The following is a 15,721-nucleotide window of genomic DNA, read 5'->3' as shown; positions in this document are numbered from 1 at the left end:
ATTAAAGACAGTATCAGGATCACATGGTTGGTTTCAGTTCTCTATTATTATTATTACTAAAACTTTAATAAAGGTGAGACATCTTACCCGAGATATTCGGCAGAGCTCTTAAAGTTGAAGGGTTAAAAAGATCTCCCTGTCAAAACATAACAATAGCTAATATAAACAATTTTATTGCGTTAATAAAGTAATGCAGCTAGTATTTCTGGGTCGTATTTTGCCTTATTTTATTTATGTCAGGATGAGCTTACCTTAGAGTTAAGAGGAGATGTTCAAAAAAAGGAGGAGGGTCGTTTAGATGTTCCAAGGATATATGGTAATTCGTTTAAAAGATCTCCCTGCCTATTCGAATGAACAGAGATAATTTAGGGGATGTATAAAGGTTCTGTGCTCAGCTTTCTCAAAACAATTTTTTTTTTAAACGGGATGTCTTACCCGAGTGGTTCGGCAGAGCTCTTTATAGATTGTAAAAAGGATCTCCCTGTCTGTAAGACATAATGGTGATTGATAAAGGTGAGTATAGTGTATTTGAAACTCATGTTGAGGTTCAAATTACGGAATCGATTCCCATTCAATATAGACTAAGCGGAAACCAATCACTTTCACCCAGCAAATCCGCAACCAAGACGCCACTCGTCGCTGTCGAGCCGCCATCCTTCGCTGCCATCCCGCCGCCGGACATTTAGAGCCCTGCTGCTTACTTTCAGGTAAAAAATGCCCCCGTTAGCGCGGTAATTGAATGGGAATCGATTCCGTAATTTGAACCTCAACATGAGTTTCAAATACACTATACTCACCTTTATCAATCACCATTATGTCTTACAGACAGGGAGATCCTTTTTACAATCTATAAAGAGCTCTGCCGAACCACTCGGGTAAGACATCCCGTTTTTAAAAAAAATTGTTTTGAGAAAGCTGAGCACAGAACCTTTATACATCCCCTAAATTATCTCTGTTCATTCGAATAGGCAGGGAGATCTTTTAAACGAATTACCATATATCCTTGGAACATCTAAACGACCCTCCTCCTTTTTTTGAACATCTCCTCTTAACTCTAAGGTAAGCTCATCCTGACATAAATAAAATAAGGCAAAATACGACCCAGAAATACTAGCTGCATTACTTTATTAACGCAATAAAATTGTTTATATTAGCTATTGTTATGTTTTGACAGGGAGATCTTTTTAACCCTTCAACTTTAAGAGCTCTGCCGAATATCTCGGGTAAGATGTCTCACCTTTATTAAAGTTTTAGTAATAATAATAATAGAGAACTGAAACCAACCATGTGATCCTGATACTGTCTTTAATTTTTTCCCGCTATATCAAACAGGTAGGGAGATCTTTTAAATAAATCATCACATATCTACGAAATTTGAAACATCTGAGGTAAGCTCATTACCTATAATAGCTATCGACTTCATAATGAATAAATCAGATATAAATAACCCAATCTGAATAAAATAAAGAGATACAAACAAAAATTATCTTCTCTTCCCATTCTCAAAATAGAAATCTCAGATCAACAAAATTAAATAAAACCAAACTAGACTCATCCATGAGAGCTATCCGGCAGGCGGGATATACCAAGTCAGGTCACATTATATAAGGTAATTCAAGAAAAAGTTATCTAACTATATCCATTTGATTTAGGCTGCTATTACTGGTTAAAGTAATTGAAAGGAATGCTTTTTCCATTTCTCTCTTTTTTTTTTAAAAAAAAGCATCTAAAATACATCAGTTAACCAGAACATATCTGGACATCAACCAAGCTTCCTATCGACTTGTGATGTAAATCTTGAATACTACTTGTGAGTACTACCTATTTACAGAATATCTATTGCAAGCTCCGAACAATGAGAGAGAAAAAATGTAGATAATTAGGATTAAACACGTGTCCTTCAATATAAGAATAATGATCTATGCGAAGAAATGAATTTGTTTAAAACATTCATGATAATTACTGTGCTGTTTATTCAGATAATTCGAAATTGAATAACAGATGAATTGGAAAAGCACTATTCTTTCCAAATACCTGACTGTCAGAATGATTCTTTGGTTAATACAAGGAAATGAAAAGATATATAAATAATCATGAATTAGAGATAGGGCATACTGGCTACAATGTTAGGACACAGGATGTTATATGTTTTGTTTATACTTTAAAGGATGTATAACTAATGCACCTTTTTACATGTATCTTTTTTAGAGCTTGTGTGGCTACTCCAGAAGAAGGCGCTGGTTCGCCGAAACGCGCGTAGAGACCCTATTTGCCACTTTCAGTTTTTTAACTTATCTAATATATGTTGATATTAAATGTTACAAATGTATGAATTTCCTTATTCCATTATATGATATACGATTTTACTTGTGTTCATTGTCTCTTTTTTATTTATGTCATATGTCGTGTTTTTATAAGATCTAAAATAAAAAACATATATTTTCCTAATTAATTGTAGCCATTTGTCCTTAAGTATATTCCATTGTGCAATATGAGTTGCCTAGGTTGTTTTTTGTCATATGCCTCCTAAAAGTGGCAGAGTGAAATCTACAAGATTTCACTCAGTCACTTTTGGGCCCATACTGCGTCAAAACCCTGCGCCTGCTTGAAGCAGGCGTAAGGATTGACGCAGTATTGTACACATAAGGCCCCAGACGCAACTCCAGCAATGCGCCACTTTTACGGCACAGATGCGTGACGCATCTGTGCCATTTTTGCCCCATGGTGCACCGGATTGTAAAAGCGGCGCATCCATGGTGGCTGAGCTGTGACGCACAATAACTGGCGGAGCTGTGACGCACAATAACTGGCTTATTCCTGCTGATATGCCAGTTATTGTAAATATGCCCCCAAGTTTCATTTAAAACTACACAGGCAGGCGCGCAAAATGCCAGCTAGCCATGTGTTCTTTTAAAGAGACTGCAAATTGCTTGTCTATAAATAAAGAAGCATGCTCCCTTTTATTATCAGCCATAGATTATTCAGGCAGCCCTAGAACACAAATAAAAGTTATTTCAATTTATATTTGCTCTTCAAGGTATGCATGGACAAGTACTGACAATACAGCTTTAGGTGACTGCTTATTTTTGTACCGCCTGGGCCATCAAAATAATGAGCTGGTAACCCGAATCACAAGACTGGAAGTTTGTTGCACGATCTCCACATTATTTATTTCCTCCACCCTGATCTCTGGTTACTGCCATATTAGCAATAGTTTAACACATTTGAAACCCTACACTGCCGTCAATAACGTTCTGAGTTACTTCAAGTGTCTGGGAATGCACCTTGCATTCAGAAAACTCGCTTCTCATTCTTGCCCTTCACTTTCACGCTCACCCTGCACTCACACTGATCACCATGCATTCGTACCATTCACCCACTTACCCTGCACTCACAGTCATCACTCCGCACTCGCAGTGCACTTGCACTGTTCACCCTGCAATCACACAAGCACACTACTCAACCTGCTCTCAAGTGTCACTTCACTCACCTGTCCCCCTCACTGCTCCAGCTGCAATCTCACTCAAATAAGCCCATCACTAACCATACATTAATTCGTCCCACTCTGCACGTATATCTGCACCCAAATTCATATGGTCACCTCGGTCACCCTGCAGTCACTCCTCTTACCCTATTCGCAAACTGTCGCATGGCTCACTGTGCACTCACATGAGCACTCCTGCCACCCACACAGCGCAAAGGTTTATGTGCCTGCTCCATAGAATGTGTACCATGCAGATCACAGAACTAAGTGTGAGTAAACAATGAGTAGCACTATAACAAAATAAAGAGAGATGAGGTGCATCGTTGGTAAGTGGTAGTGAGGGAATTCATGGAGAAGGAGGAAATGTGGGAGGGGACACTGTCTCCCTTACAGTCCCTGTTTTGGCTGAAAATGTCTGCAGAATTTTCAGCTTTGAGAGAAACTGCTCTCAAAACTCTCTTGCCTTTCAGCTCATCCTATTTATGTGAGATTGGGTTCTCAGCACTTGTGGTATTAGAGACTAGGGGCAGATTTACAAGCGCCCTGCGCCACCAGTACGTCACTTTTCGTGACGTACTGGTGGCACAGGGGGCTCCTTCATATTTACAAGGATGGGAATAGCCACCCTGCCTGACTTTTCCTCTCCTTGTAATACGGCCCTTTCACACAGAGCACTTTGCTTTGAAGGGTTGTTCCATGGGTATTGCTGTGGGTGTTCCCACGCAACACCCATGGAACAAGACACATCTCAAAATTTACGAAGAATCGTAAATCTGGATATGCGTCTGAATGCTACACCACCCTAGAGGTGGCTTAGCGAGGCGCAACGAGGAGAAATGTTTTAATTTTTCCTCGTTTTTCCCTCTTTCACTGTGTGCTGCATTCTACAGCATGCATTGGAAGAGGGAAATGCCTGCAGTGATTGCTTATGTGCAGGAAGGTGCCCCTTCCTGCACAAAAACAATCTCCCCCCGACGCAGGCATCCTTGCACCATGATACAAGGATGCCTACGCTAGCGCATGGCTGCAGCTTGTGCGCCAGCGCAGGGGGAAGCACAGAGATGCATCATATTCTTGTAAATATGTCGCATCCCAGTGCTTCGGAACTGCAGCAGCCAAGGGGCTCGCGGTGCCACGCTGCGGCACTTCCTTGTAAATCTGCCCCTGGATGTGGAGCACATCCTGAGGATGGCAGTAGCAAAAATCCATCCAGATTGACCGTCTGTGGCGAAAAACAGGCACAACCGTCACATTTATGTTGGTGGTGTTCTCAATCAGTCATGTGTAAAACAAAGCATCCTAGTAAAAACAATTTGTGCACACTTTATCTAGGAAAATGGTGGTTTGTGCTATGTAATAATCTGTCATTTCAGCACACCCACTCACAAACCTGCACTTAACTAAACACTCTTATTATGGTGAACATTATTTGCTGGATATGGCCCAGGATATGCACGCAGCGGTCAATTATGTAGTGTACCAGATTCCAGAAATTTCTTTCAGGTGTTGGGGGGCCCAACAGCTAAAGAAATTGAGTTGGGGGGCTCAACCTACAAAAGTTTGAAGACCTCTGCCCTAGAAGGGCACCTTGGGATTGCTAGAGCAAGCCCCTGTCCACTCATAAGGTAACCTTTGGACTCTTTGCATAATATATCTCATTTTGATATATCATATAAAGAGCCAGCTTCCTACAACCTCCCGTGCTTTCTTATTCCTGTCCTGTGAGTTCTCATCTTTGATTGCTTCACACCCTATAGGAAGCTGAGTTTGTGTTGGTTACCCCCCACTTTTTGCCAGATTGCTGATGAATTTTGACTTGATGTGCCCTGGGTCCCTGCAAATCAGGTTCCCAAGGCCTGTGTTCTTTACCAAAACTGTACCTTTATACCCCGAATTGGCACCTCTCTAGCCACATGAAAGTCCCTTGTAAAAGGTACCATGGGTGCCAAGGGCACTGTGACCAGGGAAGGCCTCTAAGGGCAGCAGCACATATGCCACCCTTAGAGGTTCTGTACCTGAACACGCACACACAGTCATTGCAGGATGCATGTTTTGGTGCAGAGAAAAGTGGTTGACATAGCACACATTCCTGTGGGCCATTCCTGCAACCCCTGCCTATGGTCTAGGTAAGACACCCCTCTAGCAGGGTGCACTATACCACGGGTGAGGGTACAGTTGCATGAACACTGTACCCCTTCAGTTTCTAAGTCCATTCTCAAGCATTGTAAGTGCCGTAGAGCTATGAAGAGTATATGGTCTGGGAGTGTGTTATTACGAACTCCACAGCACCATAATGGATTTACAGAACTCTGGGAAATTTGGTAGCAAACTTCTTAGCATAATAAACCCACACTGATGCAAGTGTGGGATTTATTATACAATGCACTCAGAGGGCATGATAGAGATGCCCCCTGTAAAATGCCAGCCTCTGGCGGGTTCCCTGACTGGTACACACCAGCCTGCCACCACAAGACCAGTTTCTGGCCCTCAGGGATGCGAGCCTTCGCTCCCTGAGCCCAGAAATAAAGCCTTTCTTTTGGGCAGAGAGGGCCGCACCTCCCCCAGGCTAGGAAAAACACCTGTGGCAGGAGAGCTTCAAAGGCCTTACTGCCTTCGTGACGCGACCCTCCGCCTCTCCTGCTATCAGGAGCAGGCCCCCTTCCTGTATCCCCTCCTTTTCGGCAAGGAGAGGCAGAGACCATTAGCACAGCCCAGAAGGTGTGCCCACCTATGCCAACCCCACCCCTCAGGTGGGGAAGGCGAGGTGAAGCCCACTCTTCACTGCCCACCATCTTGCAGGTGGAAGGCACTCCCCAATCAGGATTAGACATTGTGCCCACACTTCCACTTGGGGTGAGCACACCATGGGTGTAGTCACCCTAAGGCCAGTAGCCCATGGCTACTGACCTTGAGACCCCTAAAACGCCCCTAAATACAGTATTTAGGGGGCAGCCCTGAACCCTGAAGACAGATTCCCGCAACTTAAGAAGGACAACGGAAGACGCCCAGCAGAGGAGACTGCTGTGAATAACTGACTTGGCCCCAGTCCTACTGGCCAGTCTGCAGTTTCCAGAGATCCTGCACCAAAAGTTGCCTAGTCCTGCAGCCATGCGACTTCCAAAACCCCTGGGAGGACTGACTGCCTTCAGCAAAGACTAAATCTCCTGTGAACAGCAGCTCTGTTCAAAAGAAGTTCCCAAGACAGACTTTGAGCCTGCTGAGGACCAAGAAAACAGACGCCTGAAACCATCACTACACCGACGCCTACGGCCCGAATCCGGGTGGCCCACCGGTTCCAGCAATGTCCCCCAACACTCCAGAGTCTTAGTCCACCTTGCGGTGACCCCTCCAGGGCTCCCCAATGTCGCCTGCAGACTTTACACGGAGACCCCACTGCCCACCCCCTACCGCAAGTGGCCCCATAAGGTGAAATCCGACCTCAAAGGTCGGATTTCACCTGTGACCCTGTGACCTGGAGAAGAGAACCCGAGGTGCAGCTATGTCCCCCAAGCCCTCAAACTTACCTGTCCAGCTGTTGGTACCTCCCGGAAGTTTTCCTGGAACAAATCTGCAGCCAAAATCCAAAGCTGGTAAATCCCATTGAAAACAGGGCACCCGACACCAAAATGGCACCCTGCACCAGGCCGCATCTGTGCCACTGTGGGTGTACCTTGTGTGCTAAATCTGATTCCCCTCTGCCCTGAGCTTAACAGGAGCTTTGTTCCCACAACCTTGTGGCCTGCTAGTGAGCAGCCACCAAACGGAAGCCTCCTATCCCCCATTGGATAACACTGGGCCTCTGCACTCTGCACCCGGCCACCATAGTGCTGCAGAGGGTGCTTTGAGAGTGCATCCTTGACCCTGGGGGAACCCTTGTTCTGACCCCAGAAACCCAACTCCCAAAACAAAGTACTTACTGTTAAACCGATAACTTCTTATTTTCTTTCCATAGGATTGCATTGACTGCTTTTCTTTGAAAATTCTTGTCTGTGGAGTTAGTTTGTATGAAACCTTGAACAACTGCAATTATACAAAAAGTTAATTACTTACCTTTTGTCTAGGAAATGTCAGTGTGGTATCTAGGCATATCACACTGATTAGCAAAAGTAACTTACAAAGTAATCCAAGAAGTAATGTGTACTGTAATCTACAAAGTAACTGAAAAGTAATTTTGATTATTGATTTACCTGTAAATCAACCAACTAATTTTAGTAATAATTTATTTGATTAATAAAAACCACTACAAAAAGTACACATTGCATCTTCATGCTTCTTAACACAAGAGAGAGTAGATAAAGAATCATGAAGAAGAGGAAGGAGGCCTTTAAAAAAAAAAAAAAAAAGGTTCTGAAAACATAAACGTCTCTAGTGTAAAAGCGCCTTGTTTGGTGTGTTCTTAAGAGGTTCGAATGTCTGTACTAAATGTTTTCGGTTGTGGGAGTTCAAACTACCGTATGCTGTTTTTGCATTTGCAAGGGGTGCTGCTCTTCCTTGCTTGGTTTCTACTAGTGCCACAAATTTCACTAGCTTCCCATTTAGCAGTGGGTCCTTGGAGTCACAGCATGCAATCACTTCCTGTCTTAGAGTTCGAATCCCTCGTTAGTTAAAGTGTGCCTTTAGTAGTCCAATCCTTTCCTCCTTTAAGTTAGTATAAGAGCAGATTAGGTCTACCATATCCTCAGTACCATTGCCGCAAAGTCTGCATGTGGTAGCACATTTCTCCCTCATCCGTGGTGGAAGTTGTGGAGTAGCTGGCAGGATTCCTAGTCTGTATTTTAAGAATTGATCTTTGGTCTTCCTGGGGATACGCCAATTGGAAGTATGTCTGTGACCTAAGTGATTTATAGATGCTCAAGTGTCATCCAGGCGTGACTCCTGCGGGCAAATACAGCTTTGTTTTCTACAAGGGAGATTTTCTGGATTACTTTTTTTTACTATTTGCTTGAAAACTGAATGGGTAGTTTGAGTTTCCATAGGTCAGCTAACCCTGTAAATTAACCAACTGCATTTGAACCTGCATTGAACTGTAATTTATTGCATTAGAATTGCAAAGTATTATTTCACTTACCTGCACCAGGCCTGACTTGGTTCTAGAAATAAAATAACTAAATAATATTTTTACACAAACAAATTGGTCTGAGTTCAGTCTTTGAGTGTGTGACATCATTTCTTGCCTGAGTTTGTACAATAAATGCTTAACACTACCCTCCGATTAAGCCTTCCTGCTCGCCCACACTCACATAAATAGAGAGTAAAGTATTATCTACTTTTACTTCGGCCTACCTTTGAGTTTCCACTGGACTCTGTGCACACTATACGTTACTTTGGTATAGTATATAAAAAGCCAGTTTCCTACCCCCCCCCCCCCCATTCTTTTTTGTGTATCTTCTAAACCCTGACCTCTCTAACTACCTGTTTCTTATGTTACATAGCTGACATTGGCGGATTTTTCAAGAACCCCAGTCCAGAGTTGTTGGTGCGCTGGTACCAGATGGGTGCCTACCAGCCTTTCTTTAGGGCCCATGCTCACCTTGACACCACCCGCCGTGAGCCCTGGCTTTTTGGTGAAGAGAACAAGCAGCTGATCCGCAGTGCCTTGCGTGAACGCTATGCCCTCCTGCCTTACTGGTACACTTTATTCTACCATGCCTACCGCACCGGGGAGCCTGTCATGAGGTGAGAAGAACCCACTAGCAGTGTGACTTGAATGGCAGGTCTGGGCATAAGACAAGGAAATATGTCTTAGTTGGTCTAAGTAACTTAAGTAGCTGGTCTGCTGGTCTGACAGCTGTCGTGATTTTAACAGTCCCTGTAAACATTTTAGATGATTTGGAATAATAAATAGAAGTTCTTATTCACATGCAGCATAGGTCATAATTTATTTCGTTATGCTTGCTATTTTATCTCTTAAAGTTTGTCAGCAGTAAAATAAACACAGTTTCTCGTTCTTTTTTCTGTGACTGGAGAATGGTTGCTTAAATGTTTTGGGTTGTTCCAACGAGGCCCCAAAGCACGAGTGCTTTAAAGTGGTTAGGATTGAAAGTTGAACACTCTGGTAAAGAGAAGTGTTGTTTGTATAATAAACATTTGCACTAGCTGGGATCTGGCGAAATATTTATAAGTGCTTTTAAAATAAGTGTGTGTCAGACTGAAGGGCAGATCCTCATATTTGGCTTTTAAATGTCGACCATGATCAGAAGGGTTTGAGTGTGATACTTTGGATAATTGGAGCCAACAGCAGATGTGATCGTTCTTCTTATTTACTTGATCAAGAGTGTTTGTTGTTGCTGCTGCTTCTGTGTTTTTATTAATGTTTGTGATTACTGCAGACCTCTCTGGGTTGAGTATCCTGAAGACATCAGCACTTTCGGCATTGATGACCAATTTTTGTTGGGTAAGTCCATGGAATGTTTAACATGGGTCTGTTCTTTGATGGGTAAAGTGCAGAAAGGGGTGATTAAGGTTGTTCTCTACCTGCAGAACGCTGTGTATCTCAAATTAGTGATTTGGGTTGGCAGTAGATTGTGCACTGGTTGGGATTTGGGCCGGGCATAGTACTATTTGAGGTTATGCTCAGGTCTTGCATTGTCACGTTCAGGTCCTGATCTTACACTGGTTGTCCCGAGTCAAGGTGGTGGTTGGCAAATACTGATCAATAGGTTTGGATGTGCTTGGTATTGGTTGACTGTGGTGGTTGACTTATGATGTGCAGTATTTTGTCCTTGCTTAGAGCATCTTGAGATAGAGGCTCTACTTCTGGCGTGAAGGTTGTACACTATGCTGACTTGTATCCTGTGTTGCATGCAGGTTCAGCAATATTGGCCCATCCAGTGAGTGAGCAGGCAGCACATGGAGTTCAGGTTTACCTTCCAGGAAAAGGGGTAAGTCCTATCTGACCCCCCCCCCCCCCCCCCCCCCCCCCCACTTCCATATGAGGAAAATACTAACCGCTTTAAATACCAAAGAAAAACGGTTGATTTTTCACAAACCGTGACAATAGAAGCCAAGTAAACATAGTTTTGGAGTCCAGACCATAACACGCTTAATGCCAGGCAGCATCAGATTTTACAGAATAAGGCGTTCAGCCAATAGGTAGGTGGTCCAGGGGAAGAGGCAAGGTTAAGTCTTTATCATCTTGTTACATCAAACTAAAGTCCTTATGTAAGTGTCGGTACACAACTCATGCTTCAGTTCTCATGTATTCTATGAACATTCTGAGAACAGAGGAGGGACTGGAATGGAACATGTTAGACTTGTCATCCATTCATATTGAAGGGTAGTCCGTCTGGAGGATATAATATATATTTCATGTACAACTGTCAATCTATCAAATCTTCTGCCAATTTATTATCCCTCCGTACTAGTTAAAAAAAAAAAAAAATCTCTATTCAAGATTGCAAGTTATACAAAATGCTGCATTAGAAAATATTCACTAAGGCCGCAGGCCAGGTTTTCTCAGCATTCTTGTATACAAACTTATATTTGTTTATCTCCCATGTGTCCCTCTGTTGTCGCCTCTGATGTCGTCTTGCAGAGCTTCAGCAGCAGGGAGTCCTATACGATCACAGGATATCATTTGTAATCCCAAAATTATAACAAAAGAACAGAAAGGCAGCTTGCTGTTCTAGCCAACAAGGTGGGGGGGGTAGGAATGTCAGAGGGGAAGGCGATCATGCGGGTCTGTCAGGCCAGGTGGTCTGGAGTGGGTCTCATTGACGCTTGCAGCTGGTGAGTCTGGTATTGTTCCTATTCGTCTGAAGTCTGGGGGCGGGAGATCATCTCCTCTGTTGCGTGCGTTCTCATGTAGAGTTGCACAGGGCCCTAAACATCTTTAGGTCCGGATTGAGTAGGCATTCGGTCCCAGTATGCAGACAGCTGTTCCTGGCAGAATGCTGCGTCCCTCAGCCATGTACCTTTTTGGGGTGCTCATGTCCCACCCCATGTTATTGCACTGCGTCTTTTTGCGAGTAACAGGAGCAGTGCTGTGAGCTTTCTGTTATCTGTCGGGAGGTCCTTCACGTAGCGAAATCCCTGTGTACTAGTTTAAAAACATTTCCCCACAGTTGCCTATTCTCAAACACTTTCAACCAGTCTTCTACTCAATCCTCTCTGACAGTCATTTAATCGCACCTTGTTTTCATTTTTACTGTTCGCTCACTATTGTTTTGCTCCCTGTTCCTGTCTTGCAGGTGTGGTATGATGTTCACACTCACCAGAGTCATCACGCTCCTCAGACAATGTATGTGCCTGTAACAATGAGCAGTGTAAGTATGTGAGCCCATCAGTCATATTTGTATGAGACCAGCAGGTGGAACACTATCAAGCCTTATGTTATGTGAGTTGTTAACTGCCACAGTGATAGGAATAATGATTTCAGATGCCATCCTTGAGTAAGTATTCCAGGGGAAAAAACCTTGGAACGCCAGAGTGCTCTTTGGATGAATTGCCATGTGATGATGGCTTGTATAAGGTCTTGAGTTGAGGGGACTAGGAGAAAGTCTCAAGTGCAGAAAGGGTGCTATGTCAGGAATTAATGACTTTGCTGTGCACAACAGGTTGTTTGTATGACCCTGGGATGTGAACATATGTTATGTCTGAGGTTTTTTGCAGTGTGCTACGACGACCCCCTTTGACAAGTGTAGGCATTTGAGATTTCCGGGGATACCATTTTCCCAGGTGAGAGGGAATGGACGGAGGTGTATCTGAAATGGCCATAGCTGGGAACAAGTGGGCATTTGGTAAGCCCTCAGCTGAATACCTGCATTAAGTTAGAAGTCCTGAGGTGTTGAAATTGCATTTCAACTTGTAGCCCAGTCCAGATATACTAACATAGAACATGATTTAGGCTGGCAGGTGAGCCTTCCTTACAAATAACTTGGGGTTTCCCAATTACCTCAATCTTTCAGTTTTGCTAAATATGTACAACATTGCTCTAAAGCTACTAATGCACTGGCAGCTGAGAGTTGGGCCAAGCTTCCTTGAGATAGGACAAGCTTCCATGCAAATTAACAGTGTAAGGCTCTGTCTATATTCCTTTTGCTGTTTCTTGCCAGAACTCTGGGCATTTATTAACCTTTTTGCATTTTCACTCGTCCTCCTTTTCTTCCTCTCCACTGCACATTGTCTTAGACGCTCTACACCCATTTTCCTTTGGTGAAATGGGTCATAAGCCTGTAAACAAACTGTGAAGTTTAATGGGCGAAGGGTGTTAAACCTCTCAGTTATGTATCCTTACTAAAGTCATTCTTACCTACAACTCAAATGTCTGAAAAACAGATAAGTTCTTATGATTTTCTTTCTGACTTCCACAGTAGACATTTCCAGCACACATGCAGGATCCCTAAACACTAGTTGCAATATAAAATGTTTATCTCTAAAAATTAATTAAAATAACAGTTAAAAAAGAGCAACATTTTCTATATATTTTTTTCATTTTTGAATGCAAATGCAATCATGCTCTGAACAGCCTATCTAGTAGTTTTTCTTTTTTTATCACTGAACATGGTAGTCTTTCATAAGCTGTCTGTAAACATATTTTCGGTTCCCCCTCTCTCTGGTTTGACTTCTTTTGGGTCAAGTTTTTTTGTCATGAACGCAATGAGGTGTTTCCTCTGCAACAAGTACTGACCAGCTACCTGCCACATCTTCCAGAAAGCAGCAAGTCAGACTTGCCCTCTAAAGTAGCCTAATTCCTATGAGCATCTTGCACGCTCAAGATGACCTAGAATCATGTGCATCAGATAATCTATGCTCAGGACACATACTGTCACTTGCAGGACTATACAACATAGGAGAATTGTTGAGAGGAATAACGTGTTCGAGGCATCGTGCTGTTAAAACACATGCTTTGCATACTCCTGCCATGTAGTGTTGGGTCCGCATGTTTGCAAGTTGCTTTTTTTCAAAGAAATCTTTTTTCAGTCACGAGGTAAGGTGACTCCTCCTTTTGGTGATAGTGCGCACGGGCATCAACTCCATTGTTCAATTGTTTTCTTTCCGCCATCGGGTTTGAACATGTATTGCGGCTCTTCTATTTGAAACAGTTAATCGGGATCCTTTTGGTGTGCACTTCACTCGTCGAAATTTCTTTCGATCGCATTTCCACCCTATCTATATTATCGAAAGAACACGAACCGCGGCCTTCAGGCTTACCTCTTTCGCAGGCTTCTACTTCAAGAACCAGTGTCCAGCCTTCCTCCTATGGAACGGACGCAGTTTCAATTTTGTCTTCGATGCCACTCCAAATATCCATGTACCGACCAGCATAAGGTCTATAACCTCTGTCTCTCCTTGGAACATAGAGAGGAAGACTGCGACGTGTGTCAGTCGTTCCATTCCAAAAAGACTCTGGGACTGTGTGGCTCGACTGAGAAACATGCAGCGACAGAGCATCTAGCGCTCCCCTGATATCTTCAGTGAGGACATCGAGCAGGAAAAAAATGGCAGCGGAGGTAGAAGAGGCCTTCTCCCTACAATATGCCGATTCTGGATTGGAGATCGAACTCGATTCCCAAGACATTTGGCCGGACAAGGAACTGTGAGTACCAAAGCCCCTTTACCCACTAAACCCACTCCAAACTAACAAAAGGCTATTGGGCTACCACTGCCAACAGGCCATGGTGAGCACAGAGACTGATTCAAACGCCCCTCTTCCGGCTCAGCATCGAAACAGCAAGTCAAGCCTTCGTGTCGGGCACAAGCCGAGACGATACTCCTCCCGTTCCGAAATATCTCTTATCGAAAGAGAAAAAGCAAAAATCTAGCCTGGCACCGACAATGTCGGCACCAAAACAAAAAAACGCTCCCTTACAGTCACCGGAGCAGATTTTGGAGAAAATGAAGGAAAAGCTGGACCCTTAACAAAAGAAGATTCACATAAATCCTGATACTGGACACATCACAGCTGAACCAGTAATACCTTTAAAAAGGAAGGCAGATACTGAATACAGAATCCCTCCCAAAAAAAACAAGCATTTACAATTCAACGGTTTCGCCCTTTGCCAAAGTTAGAGCTGTTGGCATTGTAAATGAAAAATCCTCCCTCTGCCCGTGCTCTGTGTGTACACCAGTAAGAGAAGCTGTGAGGTGACGGTCCGGGCGGCCCTGCAAGCTCACACAGCGGGAGCCCAGGAGAGCTGCCCTGTGCAGAGCAAGGAAGAAGCATCGGGCGGGGGGAGACGGAGGGGCCACCCAGACAAGGGACTGAAGGTCGTCCTCCTGCGGAGAAGACTGCGCGCGCTCTGCCACCTTGGACTGAGGGGCTGGACGCTCCCACATGACCGGACTAGGGGGCTGCGAACACCCCCTACAAAGCACTAGTAGTTGCTCACACCCATCCAGAAGAGGAGTGGGGGGTGGGCTGCTGACACGTGGGCCTCTGTGGTTTTGAACATCTCAGGGCAAAGCACCGACTCTGTAGGCACAGGGGGCTGGGGCTGTTGACACGGCAGAAGACTGAAAGGTGCTGCTACCTGGACCTGAGGGCTCCATTCGCCACCACGAAAGAGTTAAATGAGGGGCTGCTGGCTCCTGGGCACCTGGAGCTGAGGGTTCCTGTAGCCCTGGAAGGTCAGCAGAGGACTGAGAAAACCCTGAGGTACCTGCGCCCGAGGTCAACAGCCACGCACCTGCGTCTCTGGGCTGCCGGATGTCCTCGCCATACCCCGAGGAGCTGGCACAGGACTGCTGACACCTGGGAGAAGGCTGGAGACACCTGGGCCGAGGGCTGGAGGTAGCATTGGAAGTCTCCTGAAACCTTGGACTAAGGGTTTCCTGACACTTGTGACCGGCGCATCTTATAACGGATGGACTGTTGGCGGCCTCAGGCTGACTGAAGGGCTGTACCATCCCTGGGGGGGGGGGGGTCTTAATCGAGGGTCTGTGGATACCCTGTGACTCAGAGAAGACCAGGGTGCTGCTGTCACCCAGAGGGAAGACTGATCCTAATTGACAGACTCCTGACAACCCAGAATCGAGAAACTGCTGCCACCTGTGGAGAGCGAGAGACCGCTGCCACCCGGGGCATGGAGTGTCAGACAGGGCTCCTGCCAGTCCTGCTCTCTGCCCTGGCAGCATTGGCTGGCTGCCTGGATCTCTTCCAATCAGGTGAGTGTGCGGAGAGGCACGCCGCACGCGTCTTCTACCTCCAGGGGCGTGAGAGGGCATGGAGGGTGAGACGAATTAATAATGTACAGAGGGGCCGGTGGAGAGGTGACGTAACATATTATACCCCCTAGA

At 44.7% G+C, this 15,721-nt stretch overlaps 1 protein-coding gene across 2 annotated transcripts in view; it reads left to right on the top strand.

Moving 5' to 3' along the window:
• GANAB (glucosidase II alpha subunit) overlaps positions 1 to 15,721 on the top strand; it is a 300,835-nt gene that overhangs the window by 159,478 nt on the left and 125,636 nt on the right. For both annotated transcript variants that reach the window (XM_086938196.1, XM_086938195.1), the window contains 4 exons: positions 8,917 to 9,160; positions 9,814 to 9,878; positions 10,292 to 10,365; positions 11,674 to 11,748. In XM_086938196.1, coding sequence (XP_086794322.1) covers positions 8,917 to 9,160; positions 9,814 to 9,878; positions 10,292 to 10,365; positions 11,674 to 11,748 — 458 coding nt within the window. The remainder of the gene's footprint in view (positions 1 to 8,916; positions 9,161 to 9,813; positions 9,879 to 10,291; positions 10,366 to 11,673; positions 11,749 to 15,721) is intronic.

Source organism: Lissotriton vulgaris, chromosome 9 (assembly GCF_964263255.1).
Source record: "Lissotriton vulgaris chromosome 9, aLisVul1.2, whole genome shotgun sequence".
In the NCBI taxonomy this organism is placed as follows: domain Eukaryota; kingdom Metazoa; phylum Chordata; class Amphibia; order Caudata; family Salamandridae; genus Lissotriton; species Lissotriton vulgaris.
This window is presented reverse-complemented; position numbering and strand designations above follow the sequence as displayed.